This window comes from Melopsittacus undulatus, chromosome Z (genome assembly GCF_012275295.1).
Source record: "Melopsittacus undulatus isolate bMelUnd1 chromosome Z, bMelUnd1.mat.Z, whole genome shotgun sequence".
Taxonomy (NCBI): Eukaryota; Metazoa; Chordata; class Aves; order Psittaciformes; family Psittaculidae; genus Melopsittacus; species Melopsittacus undulatus.
In genome coordinates, this window is record NC_047557.1 from 54,768,038 (window position 1) to 54,791,154 (window position 23,117).

General features: G+C 40.6%; 1 protein-coding gene across 1 annotated transcript in view; it reads right to left on the reverse strand.

Annotated features, from left to right (window-relative positions):
* PLPPR1 (phospholipid phosphatase related 1) overlaps positions 1 to 23,117 on the reverse strand; it is a 133,682-nt gene that overhangs the window by 65,958 nt on the left and 44,607 nt on the right. The window contains exon 2 of the mRNA XM_034072806.1: positions 168 to 276. Within this exon, the coding sequence (XP_033928697.1) occupies positions 168 to 230 (63 nt within the window). The 5' untranslated portion in view covers positions 231 to 276. The remainder of the gene's footprint in view (positions 1 to 167; positions 277 to 23,117) is intronic.

Consider the following 23,117-nt stretch of genomic DNA (forward strand, 5'->3'; position numbering starts at 1 on the left):
TGTGAGTTGATAACACTAAGTATGAAGTTGATAACACTAGTATGGATATTTATGTTATCAAGTAAGAAAGTATGCTTTCTTACAAACAAAATGGCCAACAAATGACTTATTTCATGCAGGGTAGAGCTGACTTCTATGTAGGCTTAGCAAATGAACATTGTACTCACCTCAACAAAGATGAAGCAGGGGATGATGGAATAGCTTCTCTGGGTATTGTTTCCTAAAGCCATTTCTCATCACACTTCTTGGCGAGGCACCATTCAAAACTTTATTATCCTGACAAAGAAAAGACAAAGGTGCTTCAGTCTGTTTCACTTTTGGCAAACTCCGCATCTAACACACAAGGGTCTTAACATGGTGCAATGACGTACTGGACCAGACTAAAAACAACCTCAAAGTCTAACTTGTGGTCATACAAAATAACATGAGAAAGCACAGCTTCTGCAGCACAAAAGCAAGAGACAGACATAAGTGACAAGATACACCATCAACGCAGAAAATATTGATGAGGAATACAACTGTTTTCCTTAATTACAACCCACTCCCAAGCAAAGTCTTCCTCCCCAGGACTGTAAAATCACATTTTTAGCCCATCATCCTGCCTACAGTGTGTTTCAAATCAAAAGGTTTTGGTAACTGTCTGGTGAACTTGTACTTTAAAAGGACACATTTACATGTCTACATTAATTGTACACATGATCAAAGCATTTATCTGCATAAAGCATGATCTGCTTAAGATGACAACATACGCACAAAAAACCCATCTAACAAGTAAATACAACAAAAAGTCAGTGAACAAGTGGGCCCATGTTGTAGAGCATTTTTAGCGGGCAATAAATTCATATATTAACCCACAAAGCCCTACCTACCTACTTAGCATTACTGCGGGCTAGTGGCTATTCTAATTAACATAACCTTAAAATGCTCTGTGTGTTAATCTCTTCACAGCACAGAGAGTAGGAGAGAACATACGACTAACATGGAGAATTTTTACTGAGAGTGCATGTGCTTTTCTGCATGCACGAGGTAACACATCAAAAAGCTAAGTCTGGCTTAAATGATTTTAAAGAGAGCAATAGGCTAGCAGGGAACATGGGGGGCTGGAAAAGTAGCATGTAGCTCAGAACTGCCAGATGCATGCTTGCACAGAGCAAAAGATACAGAAGAGAATGGAAATCCTTTGCTATCAATTTTAAAGTGAGCACATCAAGTGAGAGCACATCAACAGAAATTTAGCTGGACCCAGTTTCACTTCCAGCACTCACACAGAATCCCTGCCCTGATCATAAGCATCTCTACAGGCCAGGACTAAAGTGACAGAAGATGGTGAAAGCTGGTGTATTTTCCAGAGGATGCTTTGCACAACATCCTGGCCCAGCTCTCTGACCTCACTGGCATCTGAATGGTAATTCAGGCCTTCGAATATGAAGCCTGTGAGGTTCATTAAGGGGTCAGTACTTTCTCACCAGCTCTCAGCAGGGTTACTGGAAGAAATACTATTATTAGAGCACTGAGTTCAGCAGTGGTTATGAAGCCTGACTGAAGAGCTGGATCAGCTGCCAGTGCTTGCCACCTGCACCATGATGAGGGTTCTTGTGTTGGCACCTATGATCTACTTACTGCATTTCTTATCTCAGCTCTTCCCATCTTGAGCCAGAGCTGTAAAATACATGATGTATGTAATAGTTTTGGTAATATGGTTCTAGACACAGCAAAGCTGTAGTGACTCCAGTGAAGCCACCTCCTATTGTCAGAATGACTTCTGAACTGCTAGCCATTGAAAAATGTAGTTTCAGGGCAAACAAAATACTCAAGACATGCTACCAGTGACATGCTTCAGACATTCCCATCCCACACTGTGTCCCAGTTCTAAAATAGAATTATTCTATATTTTCAAAATGCCTGTTTTTCCAAACAGACTTCAACTTCACTTACCAGATAAAATGGGTTTTATCTCAGAGATTACTGTCATTGTTTTTAGAAAAGACAAGGCAATCCAACCCCATTTGGGTTGTAGAAAAGATTTCCAATCATCCATTTTTTAACAACACTTTCATACCACCACCTCTTGTGTCATGTGGCTCTCATTTTGGCTTGGCAAATACATGGCCTGGTAGAATAGTAGGTTAATGTTGTGGTTTAAGCCCAACAGGTAACTCAGACCCATGCAGCCGCTCGCTCACTTCCCCCCACCTTCCTCGCCCTGCTCCTAGAGTGATGGGGAGGAGAATGGTAAGAATGTAACTCCCACAGGTTGAGATAAGAACAGTCCAGTAACTAAGGTATAACACAAATCACTACTGCTGCCACCACTAATAATAATGATAAGAGAAATAACAAGGGAAGAGAATACAACTGCTCACCACCCACCGACTGATACTCAGCCCCACCTGAACAGCGATCTAGCCCTTCTGAGTAACTGCCCCCAGTTTATATAGTAGGCATGACATGCTGTAGTATGGAATACCTCTTTGGCTAGTTTGGGTCAGGTGTCCTGTCTCTGCTTCCTCCAAGCTTCCCGCACCTCTCCTCAATGGCACAGCATGAGACTGAAAAAGTCCTTGATTGTAGTAAATATTATTCGGCAACAACTAAAATACTGGTGTGTTATTGGCACTGTTCCAGACTAAAGTTGAAAATACAGCAATGCACCAGCCACTAAGAAGGAGAAAAATGACTGCTACTGCTGAAATCAGGGCAGTTAAAGAGTTAGAGCAGCTTACAGAACATTATTCCATAAAAATCGCTTTGCAGCCTGGAGGTAAACAGTCAGCACCTTTTTTGCAACTTCTGTTTTTCAAACAGCTTAGTGTACCTCAGCACCTTCATGAATGCTTTGCCAAATCAAGTTTAGAAATAATAAAGACTTTCCACAACACTGTTCTGTAATTCCAAGCTGTGCCTTCAGTTCTGACTGCTGTGACGGCTGCATGTCCCTAACCAATGTAGAGGGCTGCAGGACAACCAAAGAATTTAAGAAACGCCCTCAACAGATGACTGAATGCAACTGCATGGACTAGCAAAGAAGCTAAAGATTCTTAGCAGACACAAAATTGCCTAATTTAATGCTAAGGAACTCCTGATACCATGAGTATGTATCACTGTGTCTGTGCTCTTAAGCTTATTGTGGACCACTGGTTTAAAAAAATGCATTGCCTATGGGAAAGCATTTTACCTGTCAGATTCTCTCCTATGTGGTGACACATTTGTGTCAGACATAAGTAGCAAGAGACCAAATAGTTGCCTGATCAGGTCAGCTAATTCCCGGATTATGGAAAAACTCATGGCTAGTCTGTGCCTGTGCCTTTTCATCAGCTCACTAGACAGAAGAGGAAAGGGGAGGAACAGCATGATCTTAGTGGGAGCACCATCGTTTGCCTCTCTCCAGCTGGCAACGAGTGCTCTAGGGACACAGACAGCAAAACAACAGATTACAGCAATCCCTAGCTGCTTCAGTCTGCAGAGCAGTCAGATATAACCCACTTCTGCCCAAAGAATTGGAGAATAGTAATAAGATGCAATGAAGTGTTTAGTGACAGTCCTGTTTTATAATCCATGAAGATGTTTTCACATTGAACAAATTTTCGAAGTGCAAAGCCTCCGACCAAAGCAACAGTAAATAACAGCTATAATACCAGCATATGGTACTCCCTTCTCAATTTTTTATTTTTTTATAAATTTGAATCAATTGTTAAGGAACTCATATTAGCAAAACCACAAGTGGCTTTTTAGATACCACTAGCTGTGACCTTTTAAAGCCCTGGTATGTGAGCACAGCATGACAGTAGAACTGGTCAAACCTATTCTAACTAATTAGGGACTGTTGTTGAGGGAGTATTAATAATCTAGAGCTCCGTTATTATGAGGTCCTTCTACTTTTTAAACAATATATATAATTGTACAGTACAACAATTGTGAATTCATTAGCATTAGTCAGTTCTCATTTTGGTCAATCTAGCCCACGTGCACTTTCAGTGAACCTCTGATCTACAGTATAGGAGGTTATTGTCTGACATCTCCTGGGTGAACAAGCAGAGACACAGAATATACATAAATGAATTGAAAACTAACTGGAAAAGACAGCAAATAAAAAAGAAATCAAGCTGAAGAGATTTTCTTGCCACAGGGATCCATCCAGAGGAAAAGAAAAACAGTCAGAGAGTGGCGGAAAGAAGTGTTCTAAAAAAAAATGTATTTTCCTGCAACAGAAGAGTTTCTAAAAGCCCTATTCAGGTATTTTCTAAAGCTTTTTATGTGAGCATGTGGCAGAGAGCAAAAAGGACATATCTAGGACAAATCAGCATTTGCTGAGCCTTTATAGTATAAGCTCTTCCAGCAGACACAGTAAGGCTGATTGATTGTTGTCCTGTGTAATCAGTGCTCAGATCAACTAGTTTCTGGTCTGTTCCTCAGGAGACACTGGTCAGCCTTATGATTTTTAAGCTATGTCCTGAATAGGTGAGAAGATGAACATTATGGCTTTATATATTGCTGTAGTGGATCTCTGGGCACATGTGGAAAATACTAAAACCAACACTACTGAAAAGTTAGCAGGCACCATTTATCATAGTTTTCAACCTCTGTTTTGTTTAATCAATACCAGTGCATGTTTCTTTTGCTATTATCTCAGGGACTGCCAGCCTGAAACACAGTAGCTGCAGCACAGACCAAGATAGCAGCAAAGCCACTGGCACACATGCAACATCACTGCAGAATCCCAAATCTGCTCAGACCAGAGATGAGGAGGGCAACTACTGATCATCTGATACCCGGATGTGACGCAAGCACAAAAAAAGTTGATTGGATTTCCTGTCCCTCTTCACCTAGACAGTTTCATGATCTTCTCAGCATCAGCTAACATTCTGTTTCAAAACAGCATGTGCATGTTATATTAGGAAGAGCACAACTCTGGTATTTCTGTAACAATGTAAAAGATTCTTAAATGCAAACTCTTCCTCATTTGTAAATTAGTTTAATCCTGCATTAACAATTTGTAACTCTGCTGGCAACCGGTTTCAAATTATAAAGATCCTTATTCTCATTAAAATAAGAATTCTGTTTACAAGCAAAGAAATTGATAAAACTTCTGCACCAGTCCATCAAGGATCAATTTGCCCAACTGAAACACAAACTGCATATGTCAAATCTCTGCTCAATTAAGGAAACAAATTCAAGCTAATGCCACTGCTGAAGGTGATTATTCAAGCTTTTGCAGAGAACTGTATCATTGTAACCATTATTTATTATACCAGTTCTTACAGATCTCATTCTAAAGCAGAATCCTCTACTTCCTGTGGGGGAAACAGCCAGAAAGAAATGAAGCAATTTGCCAGACATCACACAATGACTCAATGTCTGTTTCTCAATGAAGAAAGACGTATTATTCTTAGACTCCTGTCAAGTGCTCCATCCACTTGACTATACAATTGCTACACTTCAAATATACTTGCTAATTCCTGACAAGAGCTATGCAGTTCTCATTGTACAGTTAAATAACGCAGGTTTCCTTTAGCTTGCTACTGAAACCGAGTTTTTCTGCTGAAAACACAACAGAATGCACATCACAACTCTGCACAAGCACCGATCAAACATACACCAAGACTTCACCCGTGGCATGTCCAAAGGCACCTCATTATCTGAGTGCAATCCTGGCATGAATGTGCATGCAATTTTGAATAGGTTGCCACAGCATAACAGAGTGTTAAAATGTCTTTTTAAAGCTCTTTTCAATGTACAACTAACCAAAGCGTACAAAAAAGCCTATGGAATCAAACATAAGATTTTCCTGCAAAGGGAGTCATAGCTATTTCATGTTTCCCTGGCTACAGTACAGACATTTTTTAAACTTTTGAAGTAATCAGAAACAATGAGTTATGGCATGAATCATTCCAGAAGCAAATTCTGTGAGAAGTTTTGCGGATCCTGAAGGAGCTGGCGAATGAAGTTGCAAAGCCACTGGCCATCATATTTGAAAAATCATGGCAGCCACTTGAAGTTCCTGATGACTGGAAAAAGGGAAATACAATCCCCATTTTCAAGAAGGGGAAAATGGATGACCCAGGGAACTACAGACCAGTCAGTCTCACCTCTGTGCCTGGCAAAATCTGGGAGCAGTCTCCTGGAAGGCATGCTAGGGCACATGAAAAACAACAAGGTGCTTGCTGACAGCCAGCATGGCTTCACTAAGGGGAAATCCTGCCTGACCTATTTGGTGGCCTTCTATGATGGGGCTATGGAACTGATGGAGAGGGGTAGAGCAGTTGATGTCATCTACCTGGACTTGTGCAAAGTGTTCGACGCTGTCCCACATGACATCCTTGTCTCTAAATTGGAGAGACATCAGTTCGATAGATGGACCACTCGGTAGATAAGGAATTGGCTGGACAGCTGCATGCAAAGAGTTGTGGTCAACAGCACAGTGTCTGGCTGGAGACCAGTAACGAGTGGTGTCCCTCAGGGATCGCTGCTGGGACCGGTCTTGTTTAATATTTTTGTCGCTGACATGGACAATGGAATTGAGTGTGCCCTCAGCAAGTTTGCCGATGACACCAAGCTGTGTGGTTCAGTTGATACGCTAGAGGGAAGGAATGCCATTCAGAGGGACCTTGACACACTTGTGAGGTGGGCTGATGCTAACCTCATGAAGTTTAACCATGACAAGTGCAAGGTCCTACAGCTGGGTGGGAGCAATCCCAGGCAAGCTACACTGGTGTGGGTTGCACAGAGAAGAGATCCAGAGCAGCCCTGATCAGATGGACTTGGAGGTGCTGATCTATGAGAAACTGAACATGAGCCGAATTCAGTGTGTGTTTGTAGCCCAGAAAGCCAGCTGCACTCTGGGCTATATCAAAAGGAGCGTGACCAGCAGGTCAAAGGAGGTGATCCTGCCCCTCTACTCTTGTGAGACCTCATTTGGAGTTTTGTGTGCAGTTCTGGTGTCCTCAACATAAAAAGGATATGGAACTGTTAGAACAAGTCCAGAGGAGGGCCACGAGGATGATCAGGGGACTGGAGCACCTCCCATGTGAAGGCAGGCTGAGAAAGTTGGGTCTGTTCAGCCTGGAGAAGAGAAGGCTGTGTGGAGACCTCATAGCAGCCTTCCAGCATTTGAAGGGGGCCTATAGGGATGCTGGGAAAGGACTCTTCATTAGAGGCTGTAGTGATAGGAAAAGGGGTAAAAAGTTCAGACTTAAACAGGGGAAGTTTAGCTTAGATATAAGGAAGAAGTTCTTTACTGTGAGGGTGGTGAGGCACTGGAATGGGTTGCCCAGGGAAGTTGTGAATCCCCCATCTCTGGCAGTGTTCAAGGTCAGGTTGGAGAGAGTCCTGGGCAATGTGGTTTAGTGTAAGGTGTCCCTGCCCATGGCAGAGGTGTTGGAACTTAATGATCTTCAGGTCCTTTCCAACACTAACCATTCTATGATTCTATGAAATGACATTGTCATAAAGACCTGTTTGTGATTTGGTTCATATACCTTGCATCCAGCCTCTTTGGTTTTTGTTACTGCATAAAAATAGCAAAACTAAGAAAACAATACCATGTCTGCAACAAGTAGAATGTACAAGACAACTGGCATTCAGTTTGCTGCCTCATGAGCTAGAACATGCTGGGTTTGACCTACAAATGAGAAAGTTGTTCTTTGTATGAGGTTGCCCTTGATCTGTGGAAAAGTGCAAACACACAAGCTTGGGCAAGAAGGAAGAGACTTACTTAGCTCTGCCTTCCTATCATCAAAGAACCCTTTAGCCCATCTACCATGAACTGACAGGCAAAGAGTCATCAACACCATGGCCATCAGACCAGTAACATGGTTTCAGACAGACATTGTATGCCTAAAGCTTGAGTAACATGTTTGAGTCTTACTTGAGTTTCAGTTGTTAACTGAGAAATTGCCTTCTAAACTGATCATAAACAAATGTGTGTTCTAAGTTTCAAGAACTGGCTGGTGGCTGTCTCCCTGGGCACCCTGCATCAGCAGCATGACTTCCAAATCTGCAAGAACAGTGAAAACAGGGTTTGGGGTTTGCTGGATTTTTTTTGGTGGGTTGGTTGTTGGGATTTTTTTTACTTTGCAATAGATGAACCAGGATATCAGTTTACTGCATCTAGATCTCACCATGGAATAAAATCTATTACAAACTTTCCTAATAGCATAAACGCCTCATTTCTGCTTGAAACAAGGAGGCACAAAATGTAATCAGTTCTAAAGTAATGATAAGTTTGGCTTTGTAATGAAATGTAACCGTTTTGCCTGAAGGCAGTTTCAGGTCCTCAGAACCTCAATACAATGGGTGTGACAAAAACAGAATGGAAAACGACCAGGGGGTTGGTAGCACCTGGGACTAGCTGATGGCCAGGATGGGAGCAGTTAAACCTATTGATAAGTAAAAGAACAGGATTATTGCTATGTCTGTAATGTTAATTAAGCTGGGAACGACCATCACATTTATGTATAAATGCGGGAAACTTTCTGGAAATGATGTAATATTCCCAGTGACTATATAAGGATGGCCTCTAGAGCAATACGGGGACACACGTTAGGAGGAGCTATCCCCCGTGTCTCCCGGTGCCATAATAAAGAATACCTGCTTGTCAACTTGAAACTCTGTTGGCCAGTTTGTTCATGGAGTTTTCTCTGAATCATGTTTAAGCTATTGCCATTCAAAGAAATTGGCCTGTCAGTGAAAGTGCTTTTCACATGTACCTCCCCAGACTCAATTACAGGAAACTAATTACATATGACTAATGACAGTAAATAGAAGAACAAAAAACCTGCCACAAAGGTACACAAAAGAAGCCCACACATGTTCACCATTATAATAAACAATTTTGCAGCATTTGAATATTAAGCCAGTTAGATCCTGTGAAAAACTAAAGAATAAGGTATTGTTTATTAAGATATATGTTAAGTATATATATGTTAAGCCCAATATAAAGGTTAGGCAACAGAATATATGAAATTGCTTATGCACACAGTTAACGGACACAGCTTATGCAAGATAAGATAACCGCAATCGCTTACACCAATTAAACCACAATCGCTTACACCAATTAAACCAGAAACCGTTTATGCAAACATAAGATGACCACAAGATGTTACAGAAACTTGCTTGCAAGATGTTCCAGGAACTGGCAGAAATAAGACAAACCACTCCGTATAAGGACATATAAATGAAGGGTCAACTATGGGACAAAGGAGGAAGACTTCTTACTTCAGCCTCACTGACCACCAGGAGGCAGAAGTCGACCCCCTAGCAACAGCTGAAGCATGCGCAGAGTACCTCAACTACGTCATGAACACGGAAGTGAAAGATGTATAAGGGGGGGCTTTTTGAACTGCTCAGCACGGCAGTTGGCGGAGCGCAGACTCCCCTGTCGTCCAGCGCTGGCTTTGCTCATATTCTATTTGCAATAATTAATAAAATTCTAATTGGATTATGATCCGTTGTGGTCTCAATTTATAACAATCCACAAAAGAAAATGATGCCAGAGGTTTTGAGAATTGAATTATGGATATTTTCCCTTGCTGCTATCTTCATGTAGAAAGTTATCCCACGTCTGAGTGATAACCAGCAGTAAAAAATCCATAGACAGGAAGACTGATAAGTGATCTGCACCACTTACATCTTCAAGAGAGTTCAAGTGTTATGTCAGCACAGCAGAGTCCTCATAACAACTTCTCACTCCAGGGAAGCAAGTAAAATCCCATTCATTGGGATTTAACTTGTCACACCTGCTAGAGACAAAATTTACATTGATACCCCTTGTCCATAATTTCACAGATGTTGTCAAAGTAGAGAGCAAACACAAATGTGTAGATAGCTTTTAGATGGTAACAAAAGAAAAGACCATAAGCTTTAGTTTGAACTGGCTCACACCTGCCAGTCTTTTCTTGTCCTGCAGGTCTGATTTCGTGAGGCATTGAATTCCTTGTGAAAAAGTTCAGTATATCACTTACTCGGTATGGCTTTGAATGATACCCACTGAAATGTGGTGTCATATCAGCAAAACCACATGAATAAAAAGTTTAGCTTGCTGATGACGCTTTTTTCTTTCTTGCAAAAGGATTAGGAGTGCATGATAAATGTAGGAATCTAACAACGAGATTCATGAGGAAATCCTTTAAAAAAGTAACAAGCAGTCTGAAAAAAATCACAACAAACCACTGAATTTATCCATGCAATTAACAAGACTGTTCCTACTCCTAATTTTCATTTGATTTGAAAAAGCTAAATGTTCTAGCTCTCATTTCACCCTTTCAAACTTAACAGTGAAAATGAATGAAATAGTTGTGCATTATCTTGGGCAAATGACTATTTTCTGGCCTTTATCCATCCACCTGAAGGAACATCATCCTGATTTAAATGAATTAATTTTCCTTGTGAGTTTCTCTGAACAAATGCAAAAGGCAATTGCTCATTTCTTTTGTTTCTAACTGGTTAAAAATGCATGTATCTTTGAAGACATTTGTAGCAATAAGCTGGCAGGTGCAGTGAGCAATAAAGTAATGGTTCATAGACATCAAGGACTCTGAATTCCAGAGATTGGTAATGTAATTAATTTAAAGAAGACATAGCAGTCTATTGTTCCCAAAGTAAAATATTCAAGATCCAGAACTGCAACTGATTGAATTAATTAGTTATGGGCTTGAGATATGTGTACTTGATTTAGCTCTGTGTTAAATCACCAGTCTTAAAAGATTGTACAAGAATTCTAATTTACTGTCTCATTTGCACTATCTAAAAAGAAAATAGCCAAGTCCCTTTATATTTGCAGCTGACAATCTTTCAAGGCTCAGGCTGGAAACCAAATACTACAGTATGACCTCCCTGATGTTTGGGATACTATCAGAGAACCATAGTATCGTATAATAGTTTAGGTTGAAATGGACCTTCAAAGGTCATCAAGTCCAACTCTCCTGTAACAAACAGTGATATCTTCAACTAGGTCAGGTTGCTCAGAACCATATCCAACCTGGCCTTGAGTATCTCCAGGGATGGCTTATCTATCATGACTTGTGACTGAATTTCACCACTTGAAATCAACTCCCATTGCATTTGGTGCCTCTCGATGAAAAACACTGCCAGGCACTGAGGAAACTGGACAGTTTCAATATGAAAAAAACACAGCAGCCTCCTCCTCAGGCTCTTACAACAGCTGACTGGTGGAAAGGGAAGAAGACATTGAAGAGAAAGAAGAAAACAAGAGAACCTCAAGGTTTGTAGCACCAGTTTGTGAAATACAAAGGGTAACCCTATAACAATGCAGAGGAGGAGGAAATTGGATGAGCTATGGAAAAACTGCTATGGGATGAAGGGCAGATGAAGAAAACAGGCTGGAAGTTTGGCCTGTGATGGGAAACCACAAGACTGAAAATTTTATCTACTCTAATATCAATACAATACAATAGACACTAGAATACACTTTTGCTTTCCCCTCCCAAATTCCTCAGGGTTTTGTATAAAAGATTTTAATATTTATTAGAATATTTTTATTTTAAAGTTATTAAAATAATTAATTATTAAAAAATTGTCTGGAGCAATTTTCCTAATTCTGATGAAAATTCATACTTTAATCCAGAAAACTGTTAATGTTGTTTTGTTTTTTTCTTTTCAAAGTCAATGAAATCTACTGAGCTACTGAAAAAAATCAATTGATTGCTTATGTGTCAGCAACAGCACAAAGTAATGGTTCTTAATTTATAATAGAGTTTCACAGCTTTGCACAGGAAGAATTTTGGGAATCCCAATATTAAAAGCATATTTCAAAACCACAAGCTGCATTGTCTTTTTGTATTCCACCCCTGCTGACCCTAAGCGTAAGTAAGCTGCTGATTCACACACTTGAGTGCAATCGAGCTACCCCCTTTTTGCTTGCAGGAGGAACGGCGCAGTTACAGTCTCACCCTAACTGGCCAGCAGGAATTTCCTCAAAACCACGAGCAGCTTGCACTGGAACAGATGTAGCAAGCCCACTCCCGGCATGGACCTTCCCCTTTCCCTGTTACGTGGCATTGCCACGCATCTGCTCCCTATTCCCAAAGGGGTACAACCAATCCAGCTGACAGTGATTTAAAAAAAGGCTACTGGGTGCTCTGACAACTGAACTGAGAAAAGATGAATGGCCCTTTCACACCTTTCTGAGCAAGCAATGGCATTTCCTTCTTCATTTTGAAAGAGACTTGTGCGAAGTGTCCACTACTATCAGCCTTCAGATAGAGATTTCCAACGACATTTCCAGATCCCTCCTACCACTTTCTTGCTATGGCAACTTAGGAAGCCAACAGTTCTGGAGAGTGTTGGCAGATCACAGTGTAAGGATAAAATTGCAGTGAGCATGGGAATTCAGACTGAATAGCTATGTTAGACAGGGTGAGGGGAGGAAAATCGGGGAAGTAGTAAGTTCCTATTTCTTTCTTTTTTTTTTTTTAAGGGGATGAATACTTCATTGAAAATTTCAACTCAAAATAATGGTGAGCTAACAGTAAACACTAGGTATGTAATAGCCACAAGCCAGGGGACTCTGCACCAAAAAAACCCAACAGTCATTTCATTCCTTCAGGGCCAAGCAAGAAAAACTATGCAAGTATTGATTGCAAGCTGCAATATTCTGAAAGTAAACAAGCTATTGCTTCACCACAATGCAGCCTTTAGTGATGAGAGCCAGTGGCTTAACCTCTTGCTTCTCTGACATTCTGGTATTCACATTGGCAGTGGAGTTGCCAGAGACAGGGACTGCATGGACTCCTGCTCCTGGAAACCTCACAGCAAGTTCAATCTTACATGGACCTTTAGTCTGTTCACCTTGTCTATAAACACCACCTTCTCCTTCATCCCTTACAAGGACAAGTATTTCTGACATACCTGATCTGTTCCTTCACACAAAACACTATGGTAGAAGCTCTTCTTACTAGAAAAAAAAATATATATATGTGTGTATGTATATATATATACACAAAAAAAAGAAAAAAAAGTAGGAGAAGAGAAATAGCTCTAATTTTTCGCTTTCCTCTCTTTATTTCTGTGTTCATTATGTGGCCAACGGACGCAAGTATAACCCCTATAGGTTAAATACTGTAATTTGCCCACTTCTAGGGACTGTATTATACTACAGCTCATGCAGTTTATGTGAGCCTCAGAAACACAACCTGGATGCAAAGTCAAGAACTTAAGAATTTACTGTGGGACTACCTGATATCTTAACAGTCTAATAAAATAAATGTTATCAATCCAGATATAAAAAAAAAAAATCAGCAAACTATTATAAAAACCTTTCAAAACAGCTAAAAATCTTTTTAAAGACTTCATAGTACCTCTCCCTTCTCTGTGGTGTTACAGTCTTCACAGATACTTCTCTGAGTCTTACGGGTGATGGCTTTAGTATGGGATAGGTGAGAGGCTTATGGTACACTGTCCATGTCCTGAGCTCTTTGAGAGGATGGCAATTGTGACAATGGTGGGAGATTATTCCTCTTCCCTCTAGGATCCAGTTGGACTTATTTTTATGCATTTTCTAACATACTTTACACCTTATCCATTCTACACTTTTCCTACAATTCCATTATACTATGTGTATTCTCCCTTTGCACTCTTTGTGACTCCTAAAACCAGCCCAACCCACGCCACAGCTGCATTCATTTAAAGGCCAGTGACTGACCACTGGCAGGTTGGTTGGTTGCAGCTCCATGAGCTCTGGTACCACCTTGTGCCCACAGTTGTAAGTTCTCTTCTACTATCCCATGTCTGTTCTCCTCCATGCTACACTTTTATCCTAGGTTCAGAGAGTTAATTTTACACAGAACAGTGACTTTTTAGTTCTACCCCTTAGGTATAGAAACACATGAAAATTATTATAAAAACAGGCACTACATTATGTAACTATATAAAAGCAAGCTAAAGCTAAAATTGATTAAGTAACAGCTACCACTTTATTCGACAATTGCTGTTACAGTTAAAAGGACCAGAACAAACCTCCAGGGTGGCCAGCACAAACCCCGACAATGAAGATCTGACAAAATCTTCCCTTACAGTATTAGTTCAGAACTTGTGTTCTGTTACTAGGAAAGCCAATACAGCATTTGTCTGGCTACAAGGAAACAACCCTATTCTCCAGCTTTTGGAAGACTGCAAAACATAGGCTTTCAGCTATGAATCCAGCAAGGCTGTTGCAAACCTTCTATGGAGTAAAGCTCCTCATCAGGAGCAAGATTTTTTTGAGGCCTTTGTTCTTTCCTGTGTGATTTTGTCTCATCACACCTGTACAGGTCTTAGAGGAGCTCACATGGCCACTGACTGACCTGTTAAGCATTTGATTTTTAAAGTCAATACAATCTCACAAACAACAAAACTGTTATGATTAAGATTACAGCTATAGCATATAAAGTCAAATTCTGAAATTCCTATAGCTGAGAGCATAACATTACTTCCAAGAGTGTGATGTGATTGAAATTACATTCTTTAATAAGAGTTTTTAAGAGATATACAAGTGTTATCAGATAAATGGTATACAAAAAGTGACCAGCAGGTTGAAGGAGGTGATCCTGCCCCTCTACTCTGCTCTTGTGAGACCTCACTTGGAGTATTGTGTGCAGTTCTGGTGTCCTCAACATAAAAAGGACATGGTACAGTTAGAAAAAGTCCAGAGGAGGGCCATGAGGATGATCAGGGGACTGGAGCACCTGCCATATGAAGACAGGCTGAGAAAGTTGGGGCTGTTTAGCCTGGAGAAGAGAAGGCTGCGTGGAGACCTCATAGCAGCCTTCCAGTATCTGAAGGGGACCTACAGGGATGCTGGAGAGGGACTATTCATTAGGGACTGTAGTGATAGGACAAGGGGTAACGGGTTGAAACTCAAACAGCAGAGGTTTAGACTGGATATAAGGAAGAAATTCTTTACTGTTAGGGTGGTGAGATACTGGAATGGGTTGCCCAGGGAGGTAGTGAATGCTCCATTACTGGCAGTGTTCAAGGCCAGGTTGGATGAAGCCTTGGGTGATACGGTTTAGTGTGGGGTGTCCCTGCCCATGGCAGGGGGGTTGGAACTAGATGATCTTGAGGTCCTTTCCAATCCTAACTATTCTATGATTCTATGATACTTTGTGGAGGCTTATATATGTACATACAAACTCATATCCACTCAAATACAGCTGCATCCTACAAAATGCATGACAGATAATGATTGAAAAGAGATGGAAAGATTTCATAATCGAACTTGGTCAAACATGATTAAGCATGTTAAAGGCTGTCAGAGATGTTTAAACATCCTCATCTAGCCCTGTGCTATCTACTGACATCCTTTTAAGACCACTGGGAACACCGTGTCCTGTTTAATAGCCCTTCATTACTGATGCACAGTGATCACCTCTTAAAATATCATTCTATTTCCAAAAATTACCCGATCAGCTCTTCAAAAATGAAAAAAAAAATTCTTTCCAGCAAATTGGAAACTCAGATACTCTTTGTAAATGTTTCTTTCTGCCTTGTCTTCCAAAGTGTTCTGGAAAGCATGCTAGAGACGCTATAGAGCCACAAAGCCACACTCTTTCCTTCTCTACATGTGAGGCTTACACCACGATGGAGACTCCTGCTCACACTTTGCCCTCTCTGCAGCAGCCCACACTCCTGCAAGCCCTGGGTTAGTTCACGTTTCAGACTAAACTGGTTTCAGTGTATTGCTTGCTTTGTAATTGAGTTTCCTTGCTCCATGCCACAGTCAGTGTCACCCACAGCTGCACCTTAGCAGTCACAGCACCCTGGCTTCTTCTGTGTACTTCTATGTACTTCTACGTTCTTCTTTCTTTCTTTACTTCTGCTATCACCAAGTCCTTAGCCCCCCATTTTCTTTCACTATTTGTTTCCTTAGATTAGCTGTCCTAACTGCAGATAACACTGACTGCATCTGATATCCAGCATCTTCTATTGTAATGGGCATAATACACAACAGCTTCCAGTAATTATTGATCAACTCCCAGTTCTACCAGAACCACAGTCCTTTCCCATTCTCCACATGTAAATTTGTCACAAGCCCCAGAAACACAAGGAAGGGCTGCAGGCAGAAACTGGGAGGTTGGGGGAACTGGGTTTAATTTATTTTCTTGCACTGATCTCCACCCAAAAGCCCAGTACAACACTTCATGAAGCACTGTTTCAACCCTCTCTGCAACCTTCATGCTAAGCAAAGGTACCTACCACAACCTTCTCCCCCCACCCTTTCTGACACCACTTTTCCTAAGAGTAGTAAGAAGTCACGGTCTGCAAAGGCAGCAGTTCGTACTGCCTCTTTGTCTTTGCTAGCCATAGGATTTTTCTTTAGTTTACAACCCTCTGTTTTTTTTTCAACACAAATACACCTATTTCTTCTACCACCTTCTTATTCAGGACATGTAGGTCACATATTTATAGGCCATAAAATTAGATGCCCTCCTGGGCAAGACCACTCACCCCAGCTGTTCTATATGCAACCTGGTGGATAAGCATACCTTGGTGCACCTGTGGTTTAGAACAGCACTTTCAAGACTTTTGTGACCACAAACCTGTATCAGTAAAAACGTTCAGAGCACAGACTCCCAATGTCTATAATTTATAAATTATAATACATGTACTACTGTACTAGCTTATTATGTAAATTATAAAATATACAGAAAAATAGAAATTGAAAAGTATGAGCTAAAGATGAAAGAAACACTGTTCTAAAAATATATTCATGGTAAAATATTTCTTTCCACATCTCAGTGGACTGTCTTATGCACCCCATGAAATGCATGCACCTTGCGTTGGAGACCACTGGTTTAGAAGATCACAGACAGAGCCTGACAATCTCTTCTGACCCAAATATGCTTTTATTTGGCACATACTCCTTCCTTCAATGTAACTATTATCCTTTTGATATTCCTTTTAAAGCTTTCAGAAGTCAACGCACCTCCTCAGAACAATGATTTGTGGCTTCAGGGGATACTTCTAACCCAGCTGTTACAGCCACCCACTGAGCAGCAGTAGTGGAAGGTTGCACAGCCTTTTCTCATTCAGTCGCAGTAAGTAATGACTTCTTATTTAAGAAGCCAGTCAGTATACATATTTTTATTTAAAAGGCTTAATTTTGCAGCCAAACTTGTTTAAAATCCTGGGTGTATCTCTGATCACATATTTCACTTTCTTCTTTATTACTCAACCTTCTCATTTTACAGCAGTAAAGGGTGCTCTAAAATTCACTTTGAAGATTGCTAGTATCTCCTTAACAGGAACACTGGGACTTGTGACTACTCTTCTGAGTGAACAATGGGGTTGAACTAGATCAAATCGTAGGTCTCTCTGCATTCCATCACCCCTTTTGGAAGGTGCTGTAGTAACAGCTGTGATCAGGCATACACTGTCCCAGTGCTACACTTAAACTTTTCACCTCAGCTTCACAGTCCTGTAAGCCTGCACTCTTCTTTTTAAGGATTTGCATCTCATTTCTCCTATAAGGAAGCTTTTACTGCCTCATTCTCTTCCAGTATTGACTTCCTCAGAGTAGTTGCCTACAGGATTTTTGGTGCCGTGTAGCGTTTATAACTTACCATTCCACTGCAAACCCATTCTTAAATTTTCTCTCTCCCACTTTACATGTCCCATCTCATTTTTTCTCTCTTTTTTTTTTTTTGTGCTTCTGTTTGTGAATTACTCATTCTATCTCCTCAACACTATCCCCCTGCACATCTGTTTTTTTTTTCCACAGGATGGTTTCATTTGTGATTTTAATTCCAGGTTTGCAAACTCCTGGTCAGCAGCCAGGACAGTCCTGCAAGAATCTGGATTCCAAGAGTCAGCACACCACCGTAGAACCCACATTCCTCAGTGGGTGATCTTTTCCTGTGAAAACCAAGGAAGCATTTAAGGAGCTGCATGAACAAACTACCACACCTAATCTTGAATAATCATAATAGTAAACGAATATAAACCTGTTTTCTTGCCTTTCTCTTATAGGTATTCCTGTCTTTTCTGTTCTTTACCTAACTTTGCCAAAAAGCCTGCTCAAAATATATGTAAAATTAAAATTTGTGACCAAACTACACTGAGGCAGAGATGCAGGGACAAAGACTTTTGCTCACCTATGACTATAACAAGAGCATTTTAAACTTGTATCAGCAAAGGCTGGGCTTCTGTCTAGCCTTATCTTGATCAGACTCTCACTTACTTTTAAAAAACTCTGTCACTTCACGCTCCATAGAGTGACACCTAATTAAATCCAAATTTGCCTGGGTTGAGTTAGAGACAGATTAAGACAATGAGGCAGACATCTTTTCCCTTCTCTGTGTTTTTACTGCGATCCTTCACAACACAAGTTGCCCCAGAAGCAGTTACTGGATTTTAAGTTATAGACTTGTTAGGTCTGCAGGCACACATTACCATCCAATCTATAAAACTAGGCATAAATTAGGCAATATGGCCATAGTTAAGCTTAAAAGCCATCACTGTGTACCTACTTACCTTTGCATATAGAGAAAAAAGCAAGCAACATCCATGTGATGGCTGACATCTTGTCCAACAGACCAGGGTCTGACTCTGACTCCTCCAAAACAAAAAGCTGCTTTAGCCTGCCTCCATTTCTCCACATAAGTGTCACAAAAGGCATCCAGGCTCTGTAGATCAGGCACAGAAGGGGTCTGTGAGACATTTTTCTCCAGCTGGTGTCAACTGCTCATCATTTAAAGTGGCAAACACAGACCAAATCGTTGCCCTCCACTGCCAGTGACATCCACTGAAGTCCGCAGTTGGATGCATTTATGACCTCTTCAGAGAGCACAGCTGCCATAAAAATGTCCTGGGCTAAATTTTCCCAAGCACGGCTGAGCTAACTCTCAGTCACTGAAGGCAAGTCACTGAAGGCAAGGATATAAGTTCCATAAATAACAGAGTTCAGCAACAGCTAAGGCTGTGTCTCCGTTTAACCAAAGATTCAGCTTTCAGTTTCCCAGTACATGGATGAAGGGTACCAGAGCTGTGTGTCTCCATGCATTGTTCATGTACTAAGCATACTGTAATTGAGAATTATTAAAATGAATATCACTGGTTAACTACATTTGCAGGCTGCGTTCTGAATCTGTGTTCTGAGTCAAGTATTGCCTATCCTCTTACAGCTGCCAAAAAGCCATAGAAAAGCCATACTGCACATTCAGTGAATTCAGCATGATCGCAGTCCCAGATCCAACACCATACCCAGATGAATTAACTACTGCTTGACAAGTCACAGTGTGCTGATCTGGTATTAATGAGTGTGCAACCACTCTCCCAGTGCTGACAAACATAAATTGGACCCAGAGGACATCTCCTTGTACACAGCGGCTGAACATTTTTACCTGCTTCTACGGACAAAACTGGAACATCTCCAAACCCCACCTCCTGCACATCCTGGCACAAAGGAAAAATCTCTACAGGAAATTGACAAAGAGACGGATGACAGTGGGGAGGAAGAGATCTACTGTAATGAGTTTGGTCCCATGGTCCCATAATCACAATAATAATGATTGGCATAAAAGAGTCCCAAGAAAGCAGGACAACAATTATCACAACAGGAGGTATTTGCTCATAAGAGAATGACTGTGACAGCTAAACATAGTAGGATTCCCCAAGCAATGAGGAACATATGATAGTGCTTTTCAAGTATTTTTATAAAGTAGAAATTACTTTGCAGCTCTGCTTTTTTGAGAGTTACTTTCAAAAGGATCTTTTCACTCAAGGACCTGTTTGCAAAGAAGTATCAGAGCCTCAAGATGCAAAACAACAATGTGTCTCCTCCAACAAAGGGGTGGAAATATTTAGTATGCTAGTTATAATGACAAGTAGCAGGATGGAATCTAAGAAAGGAAAGTTGTGTGAGGTATCAGATTTAATATAAGTACTTCTAGCATGGGTTTATTTGAAAGATTTCAGCATGCTACAACTGCTACATCTAGCCAATCATACCAAACACACAGCACCAGAGCAATAGCTGCTAATGCATGAGCTAATAGCCTCTTTCCATCTCTCAACTTGAGGATCAGGGATGTAGTATGACATCTTTTCAACTCTCAGTGGATATACAAATAAATTAACAACTGAAAAGTAATTGTGTTCTCATCTTTTCTAGAAAGCTGAAAGCTGCACACTGTTTTCAGCATGGTAGTATCCACATAATTTACAATGTGAAATAAGCCCAAAAGCCATCATAAGCCATCTGTAGATTCACTGTCCAAACCTAAGAATTGACAATGTCTTTTCCAGTTATCTCTGTCCCTCTCAGTGCTGCTTTGTGGACACAGCAGGACTTACAGAAAGCCAGAAAACTGCAAGATGTGGTATGAAGAAGTTTCATGACCTTTGCATCACTAAAGGCATAGTCTGGCCACTGCCAGTGGTTGCCAGTGACTTCAACTGGGTGAGATTTCACATTTGCTTTTTCCAAGACATTTCTGTCAGCAGAATAATTCCACTGTTAAACTAGCATGTTCCCTATCATAAGGCAAAGTTTTATAAAAGACAGGAAAAGGCAACTTGATTTACATACCTCTCTGTCCAAGACTCTTCTGGAGGAAGTCTTACCCTGCACAGTCTAAAAGCAAGAGGTACCAAAGGTATGTACAACTCTTAGGCCATGCCTCAATTGCCCTTTGTGGTACTACCTATATGTTCACAGCAATGAAAGTGAGCTCCTTGTGAACGATACAAACGTGCCAGAAAGGTCACACAATATAAAAATAAGGCTATCATTATAGCTGTGTTTTCACCAGTACAGTGGAGTTCCCTTGTCAACAGTAAGTATGAACAAAGGTGATTAAAATTACAATCAACAGAAGTTTGGATTTCTCTGAGTACTTTTGTTTTCCCTGGAATAATCTAGCAGACTGTTGCCACTCCAGATAATAGAATCATAGAATAGTTAGGGTTGGAAAGGACCTCAAGATCATCTAGTTCCAACCCCTTGCCATGGGCAGGGACACCGCACACTAAAGCATGCCACGCAAGGCTTTGTCCAGCCTGGCCTTGAACACTGCCAGGGATGCAGCATTCACAACCTCCCTGGGCAACCCATTCCAGTGCCTCACCACCCTAACAGTAAAGAATTTCTTCCTTACAGCCAATCTAAACCTCCCCTGTTTAAGTTTTAACCCATTACCCCTTGTCCTGTCACTACTTTCCCTAATGAAAAGTCCCTCCCTACCATGTACCAAAATAATTTGAAAACAAATTAAGTTACAGAATCTTCTTCCAGCTACATGATCTTAAGGTCCTTTACAACCCTAACCATTCTATAATTCTACAGTTTACGTGACTGCTAACAGACAATCAGTCCTATTCACTATTACTAACACAAATCAAATGAAGGACACTCTGGGAAGCACAGGAACCAACTGCACATTGTTACTGAAGACAAAGTGAGTCTTGTAGCTAAATCATAAATGATCTCTGGGTTAACATACAAAACGATTTTACAAAGTTATTTTGAGCACTTGGGTCAGTTTTATTCTTATGTCTCTAACACAGTATCTGCAATGGATCAAGCAAAAATAGAGGCTATTGTCTGTCAGCAGACAATGGTTTCAGAGAAGTTAATGATGCAACAGAACTATCAGGATTTGTAGGAGGAAAATCTAAATATAAGTAAGTGGAGAGAAAAGGAAGACAGACAAAGTTATAGAAGAAACAACAGAAGGGTTAAAAAGAAAGGCATGTATTAACCATAAGCAGTTTTACTGAAACTGAAAAGATAAGCTGCCAGAAGGATGTTTATTACACAAAATACCCAGGTAAGGAAAACAAGAGAACCATGTAATGCAAGAACTTTGCCAAAGATTTATGAGATGGTTGGAAACATTAAAAAAAATAATAAATAAACAAACAAATAGATAAATAAATAAGTGAATTATCTATACTGATATCCACTCCTAAAGATTACAGAAGAAAAGTAGGTCTAAACTCCAATCACCATTGCCAGCCAAGCAGAGACCCAGAGACACACAAGGACTCAGCAGCCACCATGATCGTTGGGTTCACTGTCCTATTCACATGAGACTGATGATGTTTAATATACTCACTAACATGACACAAACTGAGACACTACAGAGAAAGGGCTCTCCCATTAAGCTGAGTGAAAACATACATGGTACTAATAAAGTCCCAACATGTACATAACTTATTCACACTTTTTTCAATATACACAAACTAAGGTATAACACAAAAGCACTACTGTTACCACCAATAATAATAATGATAAGGGAAATAACAAGGGAAGAGAATACAACACACGCTGACCAGTATCCAGCCTGACCCAAGCAGTGATCTAGTACTTCTGGGTAACTGCCCCCAGTTTATATACTGGGCATGACGTGATGTGGTACGGAATACCCCTTTCGCTAGTTTGGATCAGGTGTCCTGTCTCTGCTTCTTTCTGGATTCCCCTCCTCCCTGGCAGAGCATGAGTCTCAGAAAGTCCTTGATCGGAGTAAATGTTACTTAGCAACAACTAAAAACATTGGCGTTATCAGTGTTGTTCTCAGACTAAAGTCAAAAACAGCACTACACCAGCTACTAAGAAGGAGAAAAATTACTGCTACTGCTGAACCCAAGACACCAATAAATCCACAAGCTTCAGAGGAATTTACTGAATACAGAACTATAAAGGTAACAGGCAGCTTCAAGAATAAATTCAAAGAGGGAGAATTACAGAACTGAAGGCAAAAGTGTAGGCTAATAGATGGGATATTGCCATAACTAGTGACAGGCCACAGGATTTGTATGAATTCTGCAAAGCCTCCAGTCTTGTCTGGCTTTGTCTTGGCCAGCCTGAAGCTTTGATTTATCTTGCATAGCTATCTCAGCAAGTAACAACCAAGTAACTGTTCCCCTGATCCACTTTACCTCAGCTTTCACTGTGTGTGGTGCAATGCCTGTTACTGCAATACTTTTGGTATGATTCTGCAACTAAGAGCCTTAACATAAAATTGTTTTGTGTAGAGCAAAGTAACTATGAACCGATAATAAAATCACAGCATGGTTGAGCAGAGACTTTGAAAACACTGGCACAGTGATATGGAAGTGCCAGGTTTGTAAACAACTCAGCAACAGTTCTGAGGTATTACGGCAATGCAGCCCATTTTCTCCGC